This window comes from Abramis brama (genome assembly GCF_963993115.1).
Source record: "Abramis brama genome assembly, chromosome: 3".
NCBI classification, from domain to species: domain Eukaryota; kingdom Metazoa; phylum Chordata; class Actinopteri; order Cypriniformes; family Leuciscidae; genus Abramis; species Abramis brama.
This window is the reverse complement of record NC_139965.1, coordinates 62,149,582-62,171,006: the sequence shown is the minus strand read 5'-3', so window position 1 is coordinate 62,171,006 and position 21,425 is coordinate 62,149,582. Positions and strand designations below refer to the sequence as shown.

At 41.2% G+C, this 21,425-nt stretch overlaps 2 protein-coding genes across 2 annotated transcripts in view; both read right to left on the bottom strand.

The window, feature by feature from the left end:
* Nucleotides 1-1,760: 1,760 nt before the first annotated feature.
* lurap1l (leucine rich adaptor protein 1 like) lies at nucleotides 1,761-6,107 on the bottom strand (the record flags this gene model as incomplete). Its single annotated transcript, XM_084108780.1, has 2 exons — nucleotides 1,761-2,119; nucleotides 5,658-6,107. 2 exons carry the CDS (start codon nucleotides 6,105-6,107, stop codon nucleotides 1,799-1,801), a joined length of 771 nt encoding a protein of 256 aa, XP_083964906.1. The 3' UTR covers nucleotides 1,761-1,798.
* A 458-nt stretch (nucleotides 6,108-6,565) lies between these two features.
* Nucleotides 6,566-21,425, bottom strand: part of LOC311079386 (5,6-dihydroxyindole-2-carboxylic acid oxidase-like) — a 15,670-nt gene continuing 810 nt past the window's right edge. Inside the window, exons 2-7 of the mRNA XM_084108775.1 lie at nucleotides 20,231-20,553; nucleotides 11,801-12,005; nucleotides 10,013-10,180; nucleotides 9,462-9,641; nucleotides 9,241-9,387; nucleotides 6,566-6,976 (exon numbers count right to left, since the gene is read on the bottom strand). Coding sequence (XP_083964901.1) covers nucleotides 6,786-6,976; nucleotides 9,241-9,387; nucleotides 9,462-9,641; nucleotides 10,013-10,180; nucleotides 11,801-12,005; nucleotides 20,231-20,553 — 1,214 coding nt within the window. The 3' untranslated portion in view covers nucleotides 6,566-6,785. The remainder of the gene's footprint in view (nucleotides 6,977-9,240; nucleotides 9,388-9,461; nucleotides 9,642-10,012; nucleotides 10,181-11,800; nucleotides 12,006-20,230; nucleotides 20,554-21,425) is intronic.

Below are 21,425 nucleotides of genomic sequence, written 5' to 3'. Positions count from 1 at the left end.
AGAACTTCCCTACAAACCAACCCTCAACACACTACTTGTCTGGCCTTAAAATTAATAATACAGAATTTTTGTGACAGGAGAACGCATTGAACGCTGATGTTTGGTAAAGCACCTAAATAAAATAATGTGATCTTGGTTAGACATATTTGATTTTCTAGAAAGTTTAGAGTCCAAATCAATTTGTTAAATATATAATTGTATAAAATAAAAGGTGTTTATTTCAGTACAATTGCTTTTTTACACTTTCGTTTTTTGAAGTGCTTCCACATACGCAATAATCTGTAGAGTCTTCTTTAAAAAAGGGACGAACCTTGGTCTGTATTCTAACGCATTCATGAATCACAACTAATTCAGTTTGGATTGTTCATTTTCCCGTTTTATTTTTATTTTTTATTTTAACCGATCTCTGTTACTTTAATTTCTTATTATCACTGCTAAGCTGCTTTGAACAATCTATATTGTTAAATACTCTACATAAATGAAGGTGACTTGATTCAAACCAGACTAAGAACCGGATTCAAACCAAACTGTGTTTAAACACAACCGGATTAAGACCGGACTGAGAACCGGATTCAAATCGAACTGTGTTTAAACCGAACCGGATTCAAATCGGACCGAGAACCAGATTCAAACCGAACCGGATTCAAATCGGACCGAGAACCAGATTCAAACCGAACTGTGTTTAAACAGAACCGGATTCAAATCGGACCGAGAACCAGATTCAAACCGAACTGTGTTTAAACCGAACCAGATTCAAATCGGAACGAGAACCAGATTCAAACCGAACTGTTTAAACACAACCAGATTCAAACTGGACTGAGAACTGAATGTGTGCGAACGCATCAGTGTTTGTTTCATCTGTTCGGGAAACAAACATTTAGAACAAATGGCTGAAAAGATTCTCCTAGTTTGCGATCTGGTTGAAGGATCGGTGTGGTTTCGTGTTTCTGCACCTAAAACATCGAGGACTTACAGAAGGAAACTGGTGAACAATTAGGATTTCCTAAATCAGTTCGTAAGACTGCAAACTTTTCCTGACATGCGGATCGAGAGGCGTAATCTCTTTAAAGGTGAACTATTATGCCCATTTTCACATGATATAAATCTCTGATGTCCTCCGAATGTGTCTGTGAAGTTTCAGCTCAAAATACCACCCAGATGTTTTATTATAGCTTGTCAAATTTGCCCCTTTTTGGGTGTGAGGGTTTTTGTGTGTGTCCCTTTAAATGTAAATGAGCTGCAGCTCCGCCTCCGTTCAGAAGAGGGCGGAGCCTTTACATGAGCGTCGAATACTGGAACAACATAACAGCCGAATTTCTCAGTCAAAATGTCAATAATACCCAGTAGCGAGTGCAGACTCGCATGTTTGAACCGGAGTCAGACACAGACGGAGAGATCAGGAAGAGTTTGCAACTGTTAGACTGTACATGGACGTTTCTGAGGGTAAGTGGTTGTAATGTAAAGTAATGTAACTTGGTTGTTGTGGAGTTATGTTGATTCATCTCATGGACTAGCATGTACCATCATGTTAATCTATAAACTGTTGTATAGGTGCTTGTGTGTGAACTGTATTAGGATGCCCACAGAGCCAGAACATATATATATATATCTCTGCTGCATGGAGATAGAGCAGGTATGGATTAGTTTATAATGTTGGACTGCTGCTTCACTCAGGGCATCTAGTGCAGATCGTCACCAGTCGTGGGCGGGGTTCGCTACTCTTACGTAGGAGTGGGGGGAAGCAGTGGTACTCGTGGAGTTTAGGTTATCCGAAGCAGTGGTACTCGTGGAGTTTAGGTTATCCGAAGCAGTAGTACTCGTCGCTCTCCACACGAGGGCGCAGGGCAGATTTCGTAAACGTCTCCTCAGTGACGGATCCGTCGGGATCGGGATCGTCCTCTCCCAGTGTGTCCAGGTAACTGCCCACCGAGATCCCGTCCAATCCGTCGCTGTCTTGCTGGGACTGGCTGTCTGATAGGCTGAAGGAGCTGCCAGTCAAGCTGCCGTCCCGGCTGGCCACGCCCCCTCGCTCCTCCATCAGCCAGCGCATAGACTCCACCCCCTCGTTGATTGACAGCAGCTGATGCATCAGTTTAACGTCTATAGAGCGGAGATGAGCCTGCGTTCAGGAAACACATCCACAAACTTATGAATATATGATTATGATTTCTATTATCTATCTATTTTACATTTCTGTTACAGTAATCCAAATAATTAGGGATGCACCGATATGAACATTTTGGCTGATACCGTTAACCGATAATTCTTTATATTTGAAAGCCGATAACCGATATATTGGCCGATAAATCTAAATACAAATTTTTTTATATAATTTTTGAGAGCCTGATTACAAAAACAAGTCTCACCATTAAAAGCCACATCCCAAACACACAATTATGATGATCTCATGATAATGTTATGTAGCCGATATGACAGACTTGCAGACATTGAACTGTATTTTACTTTTTTGTGATTCCAATCATATTTCAAGCAATTCAAAACCATCATGTTGAACAGTCGCATCTGAAGCTTCTCAACTGAAGGAGATAATACATTTAAACCTTCAACATGCCCGTTCACTTCATTTTTTTAGCAGAATCGTGTTAAATTTAGTTTTAAACGGAGGAATGAAATGATGTCTGTGTTCAAACACACGAGCTGTTGATTCAGCTGATCGGTCATGTCATATAAAGCACTAAAGCCAGTAAAGAAATAACACTGTAGTTTAGCTTTGACTGAAACTTTGAAACTCAAAAGAGTCAAACTAATATAATATTACACACTGAACCAGTTCAAGACGCTTCTTTCGCCATCAGACAGTAAACACAGGAGAAACCTTCAGCAGAATAAAGCAGCAGAAACACACACACACACGAGGTTTGAGCTGTAGAAACACACACATGAGGTTTGAGCTGTAGAAACACACACACACACACACACACACAAGGTTTGAGCTGTAGAAACACACACGAGGTTTGAGCTGTAGAAACACACACACACACACGAGGTTTGAGCTGTAGAAACACACACACGAGGTTTGAGCTGTAGAAACACACACACACACACACAAGGTTTGAGCTGTAGAAACACACACACACACACACACGAGGTTTCAGCTGTAGAAACACACACACACACACACACACACACACACACGAGGTTTCAGCTGTAGAAACACACACACACACACGAGGTTTGAGCTGTAGAAACACACACACACACACACACACACACGAGGTTTGAGCTGTAGAAACACACACACACGAGGTTTCAGCTGTAGAAACACACACACACACACACACACACACGAGGTTTGAGCTGTAGAAACACACACACACACACACACACAAGGTTTGAGCTGTAGAAACACACACACACACACAAGGTTTGAGCTGTAGAAACACACACACACACGAGGTTTCAGCTGTAGAAACACACACACACACACGAGGTTTGAGCTGTAGAAACACACACACACGAGGTTTCAGCTGTAGAAACACACACACACACACACACACACACACACACACAAGGTTTCAGCTGTAGAAACACACACACACGAGGTTTGAGCTGTAGAAACACACACACACACACACACACGAGGTTTGAGCTGTAGAAACACACACACACGAGGTTTGAGCTGTAGAAACACACACACACGAGGTTTCAGCTGTAGAAACACACACACACACACAAGGTTTGAGCTGTAGAAACACACACACACACACACACACACGAGGTTTCAGCTGTAGAAACACACACACACACACACACACACACGAGGTTTGAGCTGTAGAAACACACACACACACACACACACACACACACGAGGTTTGAGCTGTAGAAACACACACACACGAGGTTTCAGCTGTAGAAACACACACACACACACACACGAGGTTTCAGCTGTAGAAACACACACACACACACACACACACACACACAAGGTTTGAGCTGTAGAAACACACACACACACACACACAAGGTTTGAGCTGTAGAAACACACACAGACACACACAAGGTTTGAGCTGTAGAAACACACACAGACACACACACACACACACACACACAAGGTTTCAGCTGTAGAAACACACACACACGAGGTTTGAGCTGTAGAAACACACACACACGAGGTTTGAGCTGTAGAAACACACACACACACACACACACGAGGTTTGAGCTGTAGAAACACACACACACGAGGTTTGAGCTGTAGAAACACACACACACGAGGTTTCAGCTGTAGAAACACACACACACACACAAGGTTTGAGCTGTAGAAACACACACACACACACACACACACGAGGTTTCAGCTGTAGAAACACACACACACACACACACACACGAGGTTTGAGCTGTAGAAACACACACACACACACACACACACACACGAGGTTTGAGCTGTAGAAACACACACACACGAGGTTTCAGCTGTAGAAACACACACACACACACACACACACACACACACACACAAGGTTTGAGCTGTAGAAACACACACACACACACACACACAAGGTTTGAGCTGTAGAAACACACACAGACACACACAAGGTTTGAGCTGTAGGAACACGAACACACACACACACACACTCGTTTGCATAAGGTTTGTGTGGAACAGGAACACAAGCCACTGAAACACACACCCTGATCAATCATGAATGATTCACTCACAGACCATAATACTGCCACTGTTCTCCACAGCAACAGCTGTCTGACACACACACACACACACACACACACACACACACACACACACTCTCTGTCTGTACAGTTGATCTGTGTTTCAGTTCAGTGGTTCATGAACCGTCACTCAGTTCAAACCCGCACAACAGCAGAAACTTCAGTGGAAACACACACACACACACACAACATCAGATGCTCTCATCAATACTGACACACTTCCAGTCTGATGATCTTGTGTGTGTGTGTGTGTGTGTGTGTGTGTGTGTTGACCTGTAAATGCCCCTCCTGTCCTTCATGGCGGCTCTTATGTTCGTGTAGGCCTCAACCTCTCTCTCACTCACACACACACACACACACACACACACACACACACACACACCAAACCGTCTGTGCCATTATTATAAAGTGCAACTATAACTATAATTAATAGAAAATGAGAAATGCTCATTTTGCAAGTTCTGAAAGTCTGAAGCAACACCACTGGTTTTGTTGAGTCTGGTGTGTTTGTGCAGGAGTGAATCACAGAAGAACAGCAGGCGCGCGGATCAACCATCTGTTCATCACACACACACACACACACACACACACACACACACCTCAGATCATCCGGAGACTCGGACCACGTGACCACGACACGAACACGACAGCGAGTCAATTAATACACATACGTGACAATCATCACAGATTAAACCAAAACCTAACATGACATGAATACAGCCGTATTTTTCTCGTGTTCACTCCTGGAGAAGTTTGTCTGAACTCTGTTAAAGGTGTTCATGTGAATCAATATCTGAGGTTAATTATTCAGAATCCTTATGAATCTGATTCACATCTCATTGCTTTCCGCTCACAGAGCGTTATAAACGCATTATAAATGGCTGCTGCTGCTGACGATGATATGAAGATTAAACAGAACAAACACCGCGAGTCTGAAGATCCGACTCTTTCTCTCCACAGAACCGACTCACCATCTGCTGTCTGAGGAACCGGATCTTGTTGTTGAGTGTGTGTAGATCTTCCGCGCGCGCGTGCATTTCCGAGCATCGGATCGCAGTTTCGCTCGTGCACGAGCGGGTCAAACTCTCCGGAACTTTCCGGCCCAGTTTATTCTCCACATCTCTGAAGTCCGGCAACTCCTCCATCTTCATCATCGATAACTCAGAGCCGCAGGTGATCGATCCACCGCAGCATGACGTCACGCCCGCGGAGAAGCAGCGCCCAGAGCTCACGGGTGTCAGAAACGCGGTTATTCCGGGAATGAGATCAAACTGCGGGGTTTCCGTGCACAGACTCGGAGTCGGGTCTGATCTGATATGAATGGGTGTAGGACTGACTGACGGGTGCGCGCGCACACAACAGGTGACACCCGCCCTCATGCTCGTCATCAACCGGCGCATGCGCAGAGCGCTCTTTCGCATTATTTAGACACTTTTCTCAACATACATACACCAACAACATAAAATGGGTGCAAACTACTTTCTTTCTCTTTAATGTGAGTAAACACTGTAATGTGAGCTCAGACTGATTGTAATTTTCACTAGAATATTTCAACACAGACTAATATATCACCTGTTGAAGAGCAGTGAAACAGCAGCGCCATCCAGTGGTGAAATTAAGAAACACCAAACAACTGCATTACTTTAAACTGATTATTATTGCTTTATATTTTTATTATGATGACACAGATTAAGCTGAAATATTCTAAGCGACAACCTTTAAATAATGTTATTTTTTGCAAATGTTTTTGCCAGTTATGTTTTGCAAAAGTCGCTCAGTTAAATGTGTATTCATGCATTTGCTGTGAACATTTTCACCTGGTGAAGCAGCAGCGCCATCTAGCGGTGGAATGAAGAAACACCACAAAGACTCGCTACACTTCAGTTTGTTAGTGGTTTATTTCAGTCTTATTAGTATGATACTTTAAAGTATTCACAATAAACTATTAAATAATGTCCAAATATATTTTGTAAATAGCTTTAATGGAAGTTGTTGTGATTATTTCACATTATTTCAGTGATATCATGTAGTTTTATGAGTGTCATCTTCTGTTTGTCATAGTAAAGGCTTGTACCTGTTTGAGATCATATTATCAGTGTTTACACTACAGACTGTGTTTTGTTGTGGTCGTCATAGCGCTGATAATGGTCTCCAAGCAACGGTTGCCGACCCTCCGTCCTATAGGAGCGCGACCTCATGACACACGTGGTGGTGGCGAAAATAATCGCCACAGCGATGAGGGCGGCAACCACGGTTACGGTGATGATCTGGGTCAGTGTGAGAGGACGAGCTGAAAATGAGACAATCACACATCAACAGCATTTTAGACTTCAGTGTTCACTAGAGTTCACTAGAGTCAACTAGAGTTCACTCGAGTCAACTAGAGTTCATCAAAGTTTATTTTAGTTCACTAGAGTCAACTAGAGTTCACTAGAGTCAACTAGAGTTCACTAGAGTCATCTAGTTCACTAGAGTTCATTAAAGTTTATTTGAGTTCACTAGAGTTGATTAAAGTTTATTTGAGTTCACTAGAGTTGATTAGAGTTCACTAGTCAACTAGAGTTCACTCAAGTCAACTAGAGTTCACCAAAGTTTATTTGAGTCAACTAGAGTTCACTAGAGTTCACTAGTTCACTAAAGTTTATTTGAGTTCAGCAGAGTTGATTAGAGTTCATTAGTCAACTAGTTCACTAGTTCACTAGAGTTCACTAGTCCACTAGTCAACTAGAGTTCACTAGTCATCTAGTTCACTAGAGTTCACTAAAGTTCACTAGAGTTCACTAAAGTTCATTTGAGTTCACTAGAGTCATCTATTTCACTAGAGTCATCTATTTCACTAGTCACCTAGAGTTCACTTGAGTTAACTAAAGTTTATGAGTCAACTAGAGTTCACTAAAGTTTACTAGAGTCAACTAGAGTTCACTCGAGTCAACTAGTTCACCAAATTTTACGAGTTAACTAGAGTTCACTAAAGTTTACTAGAGTCAACTAGAGTTCACTATAGTCATCTAGTTCACTCGAGTCAACTAGTTCACCAAATTTTACGAGTTAACTAGAGTTCACTAAAGTTTACTAGAGCCAACTAGAGTTCACTAAAGTGTACTAGAGTCAACTAGAGTTAAAGTTCACTAGAGTTAACTAGAGTTCACTAAAGTTTACTAGAGTTCACTATAGTCAAATAGAGTTAAGTTTCGCCAAAGTTCACTAGAGATCACTAGTCAACTAGAGTTCACTAAAGTGTACTAGAGTTCACTGAAGTTCACTCGAGTCAAACAGAGTTCACTAAAATTTTCTTGAGTTCATTAGAGTCAACTAGAGTTCACTAAAGTTCACTCGAGTCAACTAGAGTTAACTAGAGTCAACTGGAGTTTACTAGGGTCAACTAGAGTTCACTAGTCAACTAGAGTTCACTTGAGTCAACTAGAGTTCACTTGAGTCAAATAGAGTTCACTAGTCAACTAGTTCACCAAAGCACATGAGTCAACTAGAGTTTACTAGAGTCAACTAGAGTTCACTAGTCAACTAGAGTCAACTAGAGTTTACTAGAGTCAACTAGAGTTTACTAGAGTTAACTAGAGTTCACTAATCAACTAGAGTTTACTACAGTCAACTAGAGTCAACTAGAGTTCACTAGTCAACTAGTCAACTAGAGTTTACTAGAGTCAACTAGAGTTCACTAATCAACTAGAGTTTACTACAGTCAACTAGAGTTCACTAGTCAACTAGTCAACTAGAGTTTACTAGAGTTAACTAGAGTTCACTAATCAACTAGAGTTTACTACAGTCAACTAGAGTTCACTAGTCAACTAGTCAACTAGAGTTTACTAGAGTCAACTAGAGTTCACTAGTCAACTAGAGTCAACTAGAGTTCACTAGTCAACTAGAGTTTACTAGAGTCAACTAGAGTTCACTAGTCAACTAGAGTTTACTAGAGTCAACTAGAGTTCACTAGTCAACTAGAGTTCACTTGAGTCAACTAGAGTTCACTAGTCAACTAGTTCACCAAAGCACATGAGTCAACTAGAGTTCACTAGAGTCAACTAGAGTTCACTAGTCAACTAGAGTCAACTAGAGTTTACTAGAGTCAACTAGAGTCAACTAGAGTTCACTAGTCAACTAGAGTCAACTAGAGTTCACTAGTCAACTAGAGTCAACTAGAGTTCACTAGTCAACTAGAGTTTACTAGAGTCAACTAGAGTTCACTAGTCAACTAGAGTTTACTAGAGTCAACTAGAGTTCACTAATCATTAGAGTTCACTAGTCAACTACTGTTCACTTGAGTCAACTAGAGTTCACTAGTCAACTAGTTCACCAAAGCACATGAGTCAACTAGAGTTCACTAGTCAACTAGTTCACCAAAGTACACAAGTCAGCTAGAGTTCACTAGTCAACTAGAGTGTACTAGAGTTTACTAGAGTTCACTAAAGTTGACTGATCATAAATAATAATAATAATAATAATAATAATCATCATCATCATATATAATATATAAATAAATAATCATAAACAATAATAATAATGATGATCATAAATAATAATAATAATGAAGCTGACCTGGCCACTCAATCTCATAGGAGTATCCCAGGTTTTCCGGCGCTGTGAGGAACATCTCTGCGTTGGTCACCGGCGGCCAGAAGGGCACCATGTTAAACTCCCTGTTGTGGCCGATGGGGGTGTTTTCCAGCGGATAGACGGAGGCGTCTGGAGATAACACACACACACACACGTTAACCTCTAGCCAATCCTCCACGACTAACAGTGACAAAGGGCCTCACCTGGACTGTGTCTGCGCAGCCACTCGTCAAAGATGGCGTCAGTGAAGGTGTGCAGCAGCAGGAACACGGGGTCGTTGGGCGAGAGATGAGTCTGACCACCCGTCCCGTTCAGGAACAGATGAGCCAGGTTATGCAGACTGCGCACCGCAGGGTCATAGTTCCCCTCAGGAGCGCTGTACCCTAACAAGACAACACCACACCTAGAGTTCACTAGAGTTAACTAGAGTTCAGGTTATGCAGACTGCGCACCGCAGGGTCATAGTTCCCCTCAGGAGCGCTGTACCCTAACAAGACTAACACACACACACACACACACACACAGGACCTGGACTAGAGTTCACTAGAGTCAACTAGAGTTCACTAGAGTCAAGTAGAGTTCACTAGAGTCAGCTAAAGTTCAATAGAGTCAACTAGTTCACTAGAGTTCACTAGAGTTCACTAGTCAACTAGAGTTCACTAGAGTTCGCTAAAGTTCACCAGAGTCAACTAGAGTTCACTAAAGTTCACCAGAGTCAACTAGAGTTCACTAGAGTTGACTGTGTGCGTCTCACCCTCGATGCTGTTCCTGAAGCTGCCAGACGAGGTGGAGTAGAAGGGTGGCGAGTCGAAGGCGTTGAGCTCTAAACACGACGCCACATCCTGAGGCTCCGGCAGCCGCTGCACCATCGGACGCGCAACGTTACCGCCAGGATTCCTGCGGATCGGACTGCTCTCCGAACCTCACACAACCATAACACTCATATTAATAACAATGATCATAGCAATAGTACTTCATAAAAATAATAGAAATAAATAAAAAATTATAATAATATTAATAAACCAAAATTATATTCATAAACAATAATAATAAGATTGATGATAATGATAATATTATTACTAACAAAATAGTAATACAAATAATTATAATTATAATAACAATAATACTACTAATAATATTAATGATAATAATAATCAGCCTGATGTTAATAATACTGATAACAATAACAATATTAATAGTTCACATACACTTCACAAGAAACAGAAAAATACTGATATATCCTTAATATTCACTCAATATAGAGAAGTTTATGATTAAAGTAAATATGAAATGAATGTTGCTGGTCGTATTGTGCAGAATTTGTAATAAAAAAAACAGTTAGCATTTGTAATCTTTCTTGAATTTTTATTATAATGTTCTTTTCAAGGCAAGACTTCAGTCACAGTACATTAAGACGACTGTTTTTTGTTACAAGTGAAATGTTATGTTTAAATATGCAAATATGCACTAATTTGAATACATTTCCAGCACATTTCTGAACACTGGATAAAACCAGATTCAAAATTTATGTTTGATTTTGTTGACATATTAGAGTTAAAGGTTTTTATAGAGGGGATTTTGGATTTCTCTTTTTATCACTCCATAAATTAGAAAATACTGTCAACAGACAAAAATATATATATTTTCACCGCATTTTTAGGAGTAAAATGTTATATAAATCAGGCAGATATGAACAAACCCCTCAGTAAAATCCTTCAGAATATGGATATGAATCAAACTGTAAGTTTTATTGTATATAAGTGCTGCTGAAGTGGAGATAAAAACAAATTTTGCCTGTAGCCTGTGCTGGTAAACAGACAAAAATACAGATTAATAACAGGAATAAAGGTTTCAAATGCTGCGACAATTATTGTTATTGTAATTAATCATTCAGGGTCTGCTATGGGAAGGTCTCACTGTGAATGACAAGAAACAGTCAAACATTTAGGAAAAAATTAATATACATCCTAAAGAATCTTACAGTAACAGCTCTAAAGGCTCGTTCACATTATAAAGATAAAGATATCACTCTAAAAATCATTCTAAATACAAATTATTATTTAACCACAACTATAGTGATATCATTGGAAACACTATTAGATTGATGAATGATAAAAACACTGACAGCCAATAAGAATCCATCCTGCTTTAAGAGCGCAAACATTTAAAGAGACAGGCGACAAAACTGCAGAATAAACAGAAAGCTGATGTGAATGCTGATATAGTTATGGTTATAGTTTTTGGTGTGAACGCTATTATAGTTTTGGTTATAGTTATGGTTTTTCGTGTGAATGCTAGTATTATGGTTATAGTTATGGTTCCTGGTTTGAACACTAGTATAGTTATGGTTATAGTTATGGTTTCTCGTGTGAACGCTAGTATTATGGTTATAGTTATGGTTTCTCGTGTGAACGCTAGTATTATGGTTATAGTTATGGTTTCTCGTGTGAACGCTAGTATAGTTATGGTTATAGTTATGGTTCCTGGTTTGAACACTAGTATAGTTATGGTTATAGTTATGCTCCTGGCGATGGGATCTCACTGTTGCAGATGGTCCCCAGCGTGTCGTAGTCCTCCACGCTCTCACACACGACCCTCCAGCGTGAGAAGATGGAGTTGGAGCTGATGGAGTTGGTGTCGAAGGAGCTGCGCGCGCCCATCAGATCATCCGTGCAGACGTCACACACACTCCCGCCGATCGCGAAGTTCCAGTATGGCAGCGCGAAGCTCGGATCTCCCAACATGTCCTGAGAGAAACCCGCCAGATCACAGTAATTATCTGAGAGAAACCCATTATCTGAGAGAAACCCGCCAGATCACAGTAATTATCTGAGAGAAACCCGCCAGATCACAGTAATTATCTGAGAGAAACCCGTCAGATCACAGTAATTATCTGAGAGAAACCCATTGTCACAGGTGGTTGCAGGAAGGCAGACGGAGACAAGGATATATTTTCCAAAACGAAGGTTTACTGTAATTGAGCACAGGACAGCAGAACAGGTAGCAACACACACTAAATGTAACAGAGATTGGACGAAGACTGACAGAACAGACAGAACTTAAATACAAACACAGATTACACTGATTAACGGAACACAGGTGATACAGATGATGAAGATTGACTAAACAGGTGATACAACTGAACTGATAACGAGTGTAACCATAGAAACGAAGGACTGGTGGGAAAAGAACAAAGGAAAACGCCTAGGTTACGACTGTAACCTCGGTTCCCTGAAGAGGGAACGAGCGTTGCGTCGAGATTGTCTTGAAGCACATGTAAAATCAGTCCAATGGTGTGGCGGAACGTCAGATGCGGGTGACGTCACGAACCAGGAAGCAATAAAGCCTGCTTGAAAACAGAGAGCGTCAGCTTCGTAAAGTCTGAATTAGTCGCTGACAGGCATGAAGGAGATATGGCAAGATGACGCAACGCTCGTTTCCTCTTCAGGGAACTGAGGTTACAGTCGTAACCTAGGCGTTCCCTTTCAGGGAACTCGCGTTGTGTCGAGATTGACGCTATGGGAACGTCTATACCAACGCCACCATAGCTACGAGTGTTTGTCCAGTGTGAAATCAAAGCGAGCAGCACTAGGACGACAGCACCTGAGACCCTGGTGTAGAGTCCAAGTCCAAAGAGTAAAATCTGACAAAAGTGTGCGGTGAGGACCATCCTGCCGCATCACACACGTCTTGAAGAGAAACTCCTGATATAAGGGCCTTGGAGGCCGCCATACTCCTAGTAGAGTGAGAACGAACAGCCATAGGGGAAGGCTGTCCGGCCAACTCATAAGCAAGTGAGATAGCCTCAACCACCCACTTGCTCATTCTCTGCTTAGATGTGGGGGAGCCCTTGTTAGGGGACCCGAAACACACAAACAACTGTTCAGTTTTATGCCACAGAGCAGCTCTGTGGACATAGGCATCTATCGCCCAGTCTGGGCAGGGCAGATTATTCTTTTCATGGTCCGAATTCTGGAAGGGAGGAGGACAGAAGGCCTGCAGAACAATAGGTCTGACCACATTAGTGGGGACCTTAGAAACATAGCCTGGTCTAGGATGAAGGAACACTTTAACCATGCCAGGTGCAAATTCCAAGCACGAGGGAGCAACCAACAGTGCTTGCAAATCTCCTATTCTTTTAAGAGAAGAAATGGAGAGGAGGAACAAAGCTTTCAAGGTCAAGAACTTGTCTGGAACCTCCTCTATTGGCTCAAAGGGGGCCAGGGAAAGGCCTTGAAGGACAATGGCCCTCCTGATAGGTAGCTCCAGTGGAGGCCCGTCGAGGAGAGACACAAGATCGGGGAACCATACTCTGCCCGGCCAGCGCGGGGCTATAAGAAGTAGGCCTGTCACGATTTTGAAATTTGGCTGACGATTAATTGTCTAAAAAATAATTGCGGTTATGCCGATTAATTGTCAGTTTTAGGGCTTTGACGATTAATTGTCTGTGTTAGGGCTTTGGCGATTATGCCGATTAATTGTCTGTTTTAGGGCTTTGTGCTTCATTCATTAAATAATTGTGATGAATTTAATCCTTTGTAAGTTATAATTTTGCAGTGTAAGATTACAGTTAACACCTTTAAATATTAAATAAATATATTCAATAGCTATGACAATTTGTTTATTAAACTTAGTGAATGTATAAATCAGCAGCAAAAAGTAATTTTTTAAAACATCTGCACAGTAATTTAATAAAATCTAAACATGTTAATAAAAACAAATGTGCACAAACCATGATAATATGATACGCTTCAAAACAGCGGAACAAAGCGCGTATGCGCATCGCGGGTGCAGAATGATGTGCTTAATGCAACATGGAGTCACGGTTCGCAGCGCTGCACAAGTGCGCATTTAAAAGTTCACGGCACAAAGCGAAGAAATGTCGAGGGCACAAATCCTAGTGTATATCAGTCCAACAGTTTATTGATCATTTGTTTCTTCACAGTTTTAAACTCCAGTTATTGTGCGTCTGATGCCAATTCATAGTCCTTGTGCTGTGTAGGCACACGGTAGCGAGCGAGTCATTTAGAAACAGCAAAAAACTCCAGCAAAATAAAGTCATTTTATGCAAATCCACAGCCCTTTATCTACAGATCAAGCATTATAACGTCAATGTCACATTGGAGAAAGTTTTACCGTGTATCCTGTCGTAACCGGACGACGCGCGCTGTTTGAATGCTGAATGGAATGACTGACAGCTGCAGACGAGTTTGTGAACTTTAATTTAACAATGTAAGTATACTACTGTCCCTCACATTAAGCTATGGAATGGCTTCAGATGACTTTGAATATATTGCTGGAAAACGTTATTAGTGCTTGTCTATTTATTTTGGTCCATGACTCCCCCTTGTGCCGTAGGCCTATAAAAGAGCGCAATAATCGCGGTTGTCTGAAACAATCGCGGTTAGATCAAATAATCGCGATCAGACGGTTATTTAATTATCGCGACAGGCCTAATAAGAAGTAGGCGGACCTGGTCCCTGCGAACTCTCTCCAGAACTCCCGGGAGCAGAGCGATCGGGGGAAAAGCATACAAACGTCGCCTCGGCCACGTCTGTACCATAGCATTCAGTCCCAGAGGAGCTGGATGTGTGAGGGAGAACCAAAGTGGACAGTGAGACGTCTCTCGAGGCGCAAACAGATCCACTTGTGCTTGGCCGAACACCCTCCATATGTGCTCTCCTCCATTCCCCGGCCCCGGCCCCTGTCTCGACAGGATGTCTGCTCCTAAATTCTGGGCCCCAGGGATGTAAGTGATAATAGCTTCCCCTGGGACCACAGGAGGATTTAGCGTGCCAGTTTGCATAGTGGGCGTGAGCGCAAACCCCCTTGATGATTTATATAGGCGACTACCGATGTGTTGTCTGTGTGGACAAGAACATGGTGTCCCCTAAGATCTGTGAGGAAATTCTTTAGAGCAAGAAATACAGCCAACATCTCCAGACGGTTGATGTGCAATGAAAGATAATGGTCCTTCCACAGACCTTGAGTTGAGCAACCCTCTAGGACAGGGGTGTCAAACTCATTTTCACTGAGGGCCACTTCAGCATTATGGCTGCCCTCAAAGGGCCGGTTGTAACTGTAAGACTTTTAAAATGTTCATATATTGTCTCTTTATTTGATTATTACTTATTTAAGTTACAAATATTGTATATGCATTTGCAGGGGTGTTTCTAGGTTTTAAAAACATCAGGGGATGAGCCCGAAACATCAGGGGCTGGGTAATAATGATTTGATACAGAGAATAATGTATAATGTATATATGCAGGGGCAAACTGGCTCAAGAATTCAGCCCTGGCACTGCAGCCACACCAGCCCACATCACCACACAGTCATGCGTATTCAAATGTGAGGTAGTTAGGGGGGTTCGGGGTCATGCTCCCCCGATAAAATTTGGATTTCTCAGACCTACATATGTGCATTTTAAGGTGTTTAAAGGCCAAAAAAATGGATAAACAATAGCTTTAAAAGCATGTCAGTGGGCAGTAGCATAAATTATTTGTCAAGATAACAGATTCTTAAAAATGAGAATGAGGATAAATGTTGCAATGAATGATCCACTACAAAATGGAGATGCAGAATGTTTCTGCTTATTGTTGACAATACACAATCACATATTCCAAACAGGAATGGCCTTAAATGAGAAATCTTTCAAGGATTATTTTGCATAGATGTTACATTTCAATCAAAAACCAGTGCAATCTTTTTGTGTCCAGAGGCAAATGAGCAATTTATATTAGCATTAAAGATTGGTTTCAGCAACTTGTTTCTTTCCTGAGTTAATCAATGTTTTTGGCACTAAGTTTAAAGTTCAATTGTTCACCCATAAAGACAGTCACTTGTCGCCACCTACTGGCTTAATGATGCAAGTGACGCAAACACAGACAAGCGGAGTGATACAAATGGTGAAAAGGCTACTACTGGTACCTATATTAAAATAATATAAAATATCAATATATTATTCTTCAATCAGTTCTATGCAGCAGAATCAGATTTAACAGATTTATTTTTGACCAATTGTCAAAATAAAGTATAGTCCTACAAAGCTATTTTTATCAGAGCATGAGCAGAGCAGGGAGAGGACCAGTGAACGAGAGGATTGTGATTCGTGTAATTTTACTAGTGTTGCCCAGCACAGCTATACACACCATGGCTATACACACCATGTTACAGCACAGTAGTGCTATTGCAAAAAGAAACAAGTCCAGAGAAATTTCATGTCGGCACGTTTTTTTTTTTAGCGGACTTTGCCTTTCCGGTGAGCATGAGCGGAGCTCGCAACATAAACACACACTGGGGTTAGATGTCTTGCTCATGGACACCTCGACACTTGGTCAGGTGGATCCGGGGATTGAACCACCAACCTTCCCGTTTGTAGACAACCTACATGAACTACTGAGCCACTGCCACCACAATGTTCACAGCCAGCACCTCGAGTGCTCACTGTGCACGCTCCTCACCCAAACAAGCTACACAAAGAACGTGTGTGTCCCTACGCGTTAAATAACGCGGGCAGGGGTGCACACACGATCTAAACTGCTGCTTGCTCGCCATAGCTTTATATAACTGATATAAAGACAGACAACACCAAATAAAACTGGACAGATTTCACAAAGAGCGCTAATGAAGACACAGAATTTTACATGTGCTTCAAGACGTCCTCACACGAAGCGTTCCAATAGCGTCAATCTCGACGCAAGGCGAGTTCCCTTGAAAGGGAACAGGAATTAATCAAAACACAAACTGAAAGTTCAAACATACACACTGACACCCGTCAGATCACAGTAATTACCTGAGAAACCCGCCAGATCACAGTAATTATCTGAGAGAAACCCGCCAGATCACAGTAATTATCTGAGAAACCCGCCAGATCACAGTAATTATCTGAGAGAAACCCATTATCTGAGAGAAACCCGTCAGATCACAGTAATTATCTGAGAAACCCGTCAGATCACAGTAATTATCTGAGAGAAACCCGTCAGATCACAGTAATTATCTGAGAGAAACCCGCCAGATCACAGTAATTATCTGAGAAACCCGTCAGATCACAGTAATTATCTGAGAGAAACCAGCCAGATCACAGTAATTATCTGAGAGAAACCCATTATCTGAGAGAAACCCGTCAGATCACAGTAATTATCTGAGAGAAACCCGTCAGATCACAGTAATTATCTGAGAAACCAGCCAGATCACAGTAATTATCTGAGAGAAACCCATTATCTGAGAGAAACCCGTCAGATCACAGTAATTATCTGAGAGAAACCCGTCAGATCACAATAATTATCTGAGAGAAACCCATTATCTGAGAGAAACCCGTCAGATCACAGTAATTATCTGAGAGAAACCCGCCAGATCACAGTAATTATCTGAGAGAAACCCGCCAGATCACAGTAATTATCTGAGAAACCCGTCAGATCACAGTAATTATCTGAGAGAAACCCGCCAGATCACAGTAATTATCTGAGAAACCCGTCAGATCACAGTAATTATCTGAGAGAAACCCATTATCTGAGAGAAACCCGTCAGATCACAGTAATTATCTGAGAGAAACCCGTCAGATCACAATAATTATCTGAGAGAAACCCATTATCTGAGAGAAACCCGTCAGATCACAGTAATTATCTGAGAGAAACCCGTCAGATCACAGTAATTATCTGAGAGAAACCCATTATCTGAGAGAAACCCATTATCTGAGAGAAACCCGTCAGATCACAGTAATTATCTGAGAGAAACCCATCAGATCACAGTAATTATCTGAGAGAAACCCATTATCTGAGAGAAACCCGCCAGATCACAGTAATTATCTGAGAAACCCGTCAGATCACAGTAATTATCTGAGAGAAACCCGCCAGATCACAGTAATTATCTGAGAGAAACCCGTCAGATCACAGTAATTATCTGAGAGAAACCCATTATCTGAGAGAAACCCGTCAGATCACAGTAATTATCTGAGAAACCCGTCAGATCACAGTAATTATCTGAGAGAAACCCGTCAGATCACAGTAATTATCTGAGAAACCAGCCAGATCACAGTAATTATCTGAGAGAAACCCATTATCTGAGAGAAACCCGTCAGATCACAGTAATTATCTGAGAGAAACCCGTCAGATCACAATAATTATCTGAGAGAAACCCATTATCTGAGAGAAACCCGTCAGATCACAGTAATTATCTGAGAGAAACCCGCCAGATCACAGTAATTATCTGAGAGAAACCCGCCAGATCACAGTAATTATCTGAGAAACCCGTCAGATCACAGTAATTATCTGAGAGAAACCCGCCAGATCACAGTAATTATCTGAGAAACCCGTCAGATCACAGTAATTATCTGAGAGAAACCCATTATCTGAGAGAAACCCGTCAGATCACAGTAATTATCTGAGAGAAACCCGTCAGATCACAATAATTATCTGAGAGAAACCCATTATCTGAGAGAAACCCGTCAGATCACAGTAATTATCTGAGAAACCCGTCAGATCACAGTAATTATCCGAGAGAAACCCGCCAGATCACAGTAATTATCTGAGAGAAACCCGCCAGATCACAGTAATTATCTGAGAAACCCGTCAGATCACAGTAATTATCCGAGAGAAACCCGCCAGATCACAGTAATTATCTGAGAAACCCGTCAGATCACAGTAATTATCTGAGAGAAACCCGTCAGATCACAGTAATTATCTGAGAGAAACCCGTCAGATCACAGTAATTATCTGAGAAACCCGTCAGATCACAGTAATTATCCGAGAGAAACCCGCCAGATCACAGTAATTATCTGAGAGAAACCCGTCAGATCACAGTAATTATCTGAGAGAAACCCATTATCTGAGAGAAACCCGTCAGATCACAGTAATTATCTGAGAAACCCGTCAGATCACAGTAATTATCTGAGAGAAACCCATTATCTGAGAGAAACCCGTCAGATCACAGTAATTATCTGAGAGAAACCCATTATCTGAGAGAAACCCGTCAGATCACAGTAATTATCTGAGAAACCCGTCAGATCACAGTAATTATCTGAGAGAAACCCGTCAGATCACAGTAATTATCTGAGAGAAACCCGTCAGATCACAGTAATTATCTGAGAAACCCGTCAGATCACAGTAATTATCTGAGAGAAACCCGCCAGATCACAGTAATTATCTGAGAAACCCGTCAGATCACAGTAATTATGCCCAGATTTACATCCTGATTCTGAAGCAGAAGCACAATGCCATCTCGTTCTAGTTCTCAAAAACAAGGAGAATTTGACATTTGAACAACCTTCAGTGATGAAGCGCTGTGAGGCTCCGGCTCTGAGACAGACGAGTCTTTGTGTGAGACTGTGTGTTAAACACTTAATCACACGCTTAATCACATGTTCCGCGCATAAAGGGTGAATCTGTGTGTTCCTTTCCATTACCCTGATTATCACATAACGGTTCACGGATAATGAGTATCTGGAGTATCGATCTACAATCACAGATCATTAGATTCTTTATCAAATAAACACTGGAATCACATTTGCAACAGATCCAAAGGGGAATTCCAACATAAACAGGATTTCAGTTGGAAGTGTGTAAAGAAGGATTTTTGGAACAAAGCTTCCCTAAATCAGGGCTTTTCAATATAGACTATGGACCTCCAAATATTGTCCCCATCCTAAAACTTAAAAAGCACCTCTCTTTTATAAACAAACTTCTAAAAAATTCTAAATCTAAAATCAAACAAGTATTTTTTGTTCCTGTTAAATGTTATTTATTATTTAGTTAATTTTTATAATATATATATATGTTAATCAAAATTTGTATTTATTTTGATCCATTTAATATATTAATAAATATTTATTTATTTCTTATCTTACAGGTTTTTTTATTTATTTATTATTTGTCCTTAAGCTTTTTCCACTTTACCACACAATTGAATAGTTTCTCATTCAGTTTTCTACGCAACACATTATTAAAATGTTCAAGATGACGCAAATGATCAACAGTACCTGCATGTCCCGCTCGAGCTGCAGTAAATGGTACCGGTGCCACGTGACGAACCCGGGCCCCTCGTGACTGAAGTCCACCCCGCCGAAGCTGTCCTGCGCGGGCCCGAGGAACGTCTTGCTGACCGAGTAATAGTGGGACCACACGAACAGGTTATAGATGCTGATGTTCTCGAACTGAACCGTGTTGTTGTCCGGCCCGAAGATCTCGGGATACCGGCGGGTCGCGATCACGAGGTCCGGGTGGGTCGCGCGCTTGGCCTGGTCCAGCGCGTTCACGAACGCGCGCTTCTCCTCCGCGCTGAGCTGCATCACATTCCTCCGCACTGGACAATCATAATCATAATCATTTAAAATGTATATTAATATTTTACGCATAATTTATACTTATGTATAATTAAATACACGTTATATTAAATATTGACAGTTCCCTGCTGAAAATACCACCAGGCCTAACTCAACATGATCCAGGTTGGTTAATGCTGGTTTTAGTCACGGGTTCACCAGAACATCTACTGAAGTTGGCCAACAAACTACCATGTGAACCTATTTTACCAAGACAGGTCCTCTGGTTAAAGGAGTAGTTCACCCAAAAAATTTAAATTAGCCCATGATTTACTCTCCCTCAAGCCAGCATTCTTCTTTCAGATGAATACAATCTGAGTTATATTTAAAAAAAAAAAAAAAAAATTATATATATATGTGTGTGTGTGTGTGTGTGTGTGTGTGTGTGTGTGTGTGTGTGTTCTGGCTCTTCCAAGCTTTATAATGGCAGTGAATGGCTGTTTCTGTTTTTATCATAAAAGAGCATCTATCCATCATAAAAGAGCATCTATACATGATAAAAGTGCATCTATCCATGATAAAAGAGCATCTATCCATCATAAAAGTGCATCTATACATCATTAACAAACTCCACAGGCTCCGGGGGGGTTATAAAGGCCTTCTGAAGCAAAGCGTTTGTGTATGAAAAATATCCATATTTTAAAACTTTATAAAGTAATATAACTAGCTTCCGGCCAAACAAACATATGGATTCTCCTTTAGTCTAAAACTTAACTTATGCGAGTAATGCGACTACGCTACGTCTGACGTCACAAGTTGCGTAAATTGCGCTTAGGCGTAAGTAGACTGCGTTTGGCCGGAAGCTAGATTTTAAGTGTTAAATATGATTTTTTTTTTTTTTTTTTTAAATATA